Genomic DNA, 4,206 nt, shown 5'->3' with positions numbered 1-4,206 from the left:
CGGTTCAGACCAGAACAGAAGGTAAAGCGTATAGTAATCCTTAAGACTTATTTATATGAAATCATGTTTATAACTCTGGTAAATGCTTACAGTACATTTAGAGATCACTATGTTCCAAATGCTTTTGGCCAGGAAACCAAGTCATTAAGGCATTTACTGTAATATTCAGTATTAGAACACATTAAAAATGTAAAAATATGAACGTGAGAACAGTCCTTCAGAGGGAAGTTTCGGCAGTATTAGCTGAAGTGTTAAATTAAACAGTAGTAGGTAGTTCATCCAAAGTATTCAAAACATTGATTTTTTAATACAATAAATTTTCATTTTTCTTCTAATCAGGATACCAAGACATTCCTATGCCATATCAGCAGTTTTTCAGAACACACATTTTACTACATACAGTATCTCAAGTACGGAAAAGGTATTTGATAACATACCTATTGACAATGAAAGTCATTTCTGCCGGTCAAGGCTAGTGTGACTCAAAATAGATGTACTACACATCCAATGAAATCCTGGAAATATTTTACTTTACATTAAGCTTTAAACATACTGTAATGAGTATTGTAAGTTGGCTGCTTTGTGCCCTATGGATCTAAGAAAATCTAAATAATGCATAAAGAAATTCAGTGGCTACTCTTTTTTTTTTGCCTTTTTAAACTTACATTTAAATCAACTGTTTTCATACTACAGATTTTTCAAGACTTAATATATACTCTACAACTGTAGCTGTTTGCTTTTGGTTGAAAAAGGATGAAGCTTTCCTTACCAGCTCTTTTGTTTCTCCATCATGCTTTGCATGGAAGTCTTTAGGTTGAAACTTCCACAGCAATGAGAGGTCAGTCAAAAGAAGTGGAACTTTCAGAGGGTTTCGGAAGGACACTTCTACAGTTATTGGCTCTATTAAAAAAACGCAAGAAAATAATGACAACAGGCTATCCTCACGACGGTCTGAAGGTTCACCTACCTTGAACCACTTTTGTGCAAACAACTTGTACAAGAACATTGATTTAACTCTACAATAACACAGGAAATACTGTACAAATTTATCTAACTCACTTTATTTCTGAAGTGTGTAAATCTTAACTTTACCTTCTATCACAGCAAGTGGAAATCTGGAGTTATCTGAGTAGCGATTTAAACAGAACTGTGTCGGTTGAAAGTTCGAAGGTATTATTCCTTTATTTATCACAGAAACAACCTGCTCCTCAAGTTCCTTCCATTGTTGTGATGATTCCGAGTCATACTCCTGATCCAGACTTACGTGCGTAGCTGCCTGCTTTTCACCTAGTATGAGTAAGGCAACCTTAGAAGATCAGAATAGTGGCACACAGCAGTTGCAAGAGAGGGCTGAACTGGCAATTTGGCAAGTATTGTTAAAATATGTTACGTTCTCAGTCACTGCCATTTTTACATTACAGTTGATTTAAGTCAGTGAATTGCAAGACATTTTCAAATCACACATGGAAGATCATACTGAAGATAATTTGTATATACTTCTATTTGCAAATTGTGGAACCCCAAGATTTTAGCATGCTACATGGTATACTCAGCTTACAGATTATTTTTACTTCATGACAGACTACAGCCCCACAGTATAGCGCTGGTTTATATAAGAATTTCCACTCAGCTTACTTTACATTCAGGAATCACAGTGTTCCAAGCATTTCATCCAAGAGAAAGTTAACTGTAAAGCTATTTTCTAGCATTGGCACTATTGTCTAGCATCTGCTAAAACATTAATAATCCCTTTCATTAAGCTCATTACAGACTTGCATTGAAACTTTCCAGCTATGAAAAACAGTGGAAGTCAGCACATCTCCATATTTTGTATTTACACAGGAAGTCTGAAAACATCTAGCGAGTAGATACTAAGCTCCAGCTTTTCTTTTGAAATCTGATTTAAGTTACCTTGTTACATTAGTTTTACATAATGATAGGGTTTTTTAAATTACACCAACTCTTGTATATATTTTGGTTCCATAAATAAGGGGCTTCAATCTGTTTACATAAAATTTTCTAACCTTCTGCTGGTCTTCGATCATGCCCAAAGAAAACACGAGTTGCTGAGCTGTTAATGTATGGTAAAGGAAGCTGTGGTAAGGGACCATCAGGTGATAGCTGGGTTACATTCTGGAGCAAAAGAGGAAAACATTGTCACCCCATTATGCAAATACATGATGTCCATGCCATACATCACCAATAACTGAACAATAAGGAAGCCAAATTATAAACACTCAAAGTTTGAACAGGTGGTATTTTTAAGATGGAATGAATCATTTCAGTTAACTGTTTTGAAACAGTTCATGAAATCTTCTCAGAAAAAGGAGAATAATGATTTTAATCCAGCACTCTAATCACTATTGTGGCTGCACGGCTGTTAGAGTCAAGCTTTGCATCAAATAAAGCTTCTAACTCAGAATTTGATAAACTGTTCACTACACCACCACCACTACACAAGACTCTCACCACAACTGAGCTGTGGACTGAAACACCAGTCTCAAGAAAGGTCTGCCATAACTTGCAAACACCACAATTCCCGTTTACAAGCTTTAAAAGATACTACATAACTACAGGGATGCAAGTTGCATGGTGATATCAGCACTAACCACCCCATAATGTACATGGTATACTACAATCCAGAATCACTCACGAACTTACAGCCAACTCTAAGTCACCTGATCTACAAAAACCCATATTAAAGAATAAAATTCACGACAACATGGACAGTGAGTACTTTATAGTACCAGAAAATGTGACAGACCTACTTAGTCTTTATTAAAGATTTATTATCAAAAGGCTAAAAACTCATTATAAATTGATAAAAACATAACAGATCTAATTCCTCTAAAAGAAACAACTATCACAAGCTGCAATTCAGCCATGACCCTCAAAAGGAAGAGTTCATTTTACTGTAATAAACACAGAGTCACACTAATACCCATCAGTGGAAGTACACTTAATACACACGAGATGCAGTGTTTTTTGAAGCCTAAAGTAAAAAATGAACACATCAACCAGATAAAAAAAACAACCCTGGAACAAAGCAACAGAAAATCATTTAATGACTTCATAGAAAGTTACTGGTAATAAAATTACTGATTACTCAAGGAATAAAGACAATGAAAAGTCATTTACCTTATAAACATAAAGATATTCTCTTAAAAAAGCTCCTTGCTGAGCTGGAGGTTGTTTACTATCATTGATCAAAATATGCCTGAAGGCAGACACAGCATTGTCAAGCTGACGAAGTGTAAAGGACTGGCGACCAATAGTGAAGTTAATATGGTCTTCTGCAAGAGACCATCCTTTCCCTTTGTAAACCTGCATGGCTTGACAGTAGCAACGTAAGGCATGTTTTTTCTGCAAGAAGAAAAAAAAAAAACGAACAAACACAAACCAAGATAATTTCTCAAATAATTCCATTAGCCACACATTGTAATTGTATTAGGAAGATTGAACAATAAGTCAGAAAAGCTACTGAAGTTTTCACCACCACCCCCACTACACTAAGTGTAATGGTTGCAGAACTATACCTCATAGTATCTGGTCAACATTAATCTACACTACAGAAGCATTGGTTCCTACAGTACAAAGCCCAGCCTGCAGATTAAGTTCATTTTTTCAAAGGCTAGTGTAACAGGCAGTGAGTTAAGAAAAGCAAGTAACAAGAGAAGACTCCTTTTAAAATAGCGTTTGCATTGCTTTACTGACTGCTAAGCCTTAGGACGTAAGCTAGGTTTAACACACTTCAATTCACTTCGTAACTAAACTTTCAGTGTGACACTTCCAGTCAGTTGTTGTTTAGTAGACACAGTAGAGACAAAAATCCATGCCACGCAAACCAACAAGACACAGCCCTACCATACAAAGTTACCAATTGCATCAGCCATTGGGAGATAGATGCTCTGCTCCCAATGAGCTCCACAGTTCCTTTCCTGTACCTACATCAGGACCCGGGCATTCAATCCTAAGTCTACATATTGAACATCTGCATAAGCATTCACTGTACTGGCAAGCCTTAGCTCCTAAAAAAAGGGAACAGTGTTCCCTTATTTACAGCAATAACGGGAAAAATCCAAGATATGTTCAAATTGGTACAGTGATGACAACAGAGTACAAGCAGTAAATCCTTAACATCAGCAGGTATTACTGACATCTTAAAATATGGTATTACAATGCAGCTGAGCAGCCTGGCTGACTTCT

General features: G+C 36.3%; 1 protein-coding gene across 1 annotated transcript in view; it reads right to left on the bottom strand.

The window, feature by feature from the left end:
• TRAPPC8 (trafficking protein particle complex 8) overlaps window positions 1-4,206 on the bottom strand; it is a 49,750-nt gene that overhangs the window by 23,591 nt on the left and 21,953 nt on the right. Inside the window, exons 13-16 of the mRNA XM_009885981.1 lie at window positions 3,139-3,363; window positions 2,025-2,133; window positions 1,093-1,287; window positions 770-900 (exon numbers count right to left, since the gene is read on the bottom strand). Coding sequence (XP_009884283.1) covers window positions 770-900; window positions 1,093-1,287; window positions 2,025-2,133; window positions 3,139-3,363 — 660 coding nt within the window. The remainder of the gene's footprint in view (window positions 1-769; window positions 901-1,092; window positions 1,288-2,024; window positions 2,134-3,138; window positions 3,364-4,206) is intronic.

This window comes from Charadrius vociferus, unplaced genomic scaffold (assembly GCF_000708025.1).
Source record: "Charadrius vociferus isolate BGI_N301 unplaced genomic scaffold, ASM70802v2 scaffold75, whole genome shotgun sequence".
Classification (NCBI taxonomy): domain Eukaryota; kingdom Metazoa; phylum Chordata; class Aves; order Charadriiformes; family Charadriidae; genus Charadrius; species Charadrius vociferus.
This window is presented reverse-complemented; position numbering and strand designations above follow the sequence as displayed.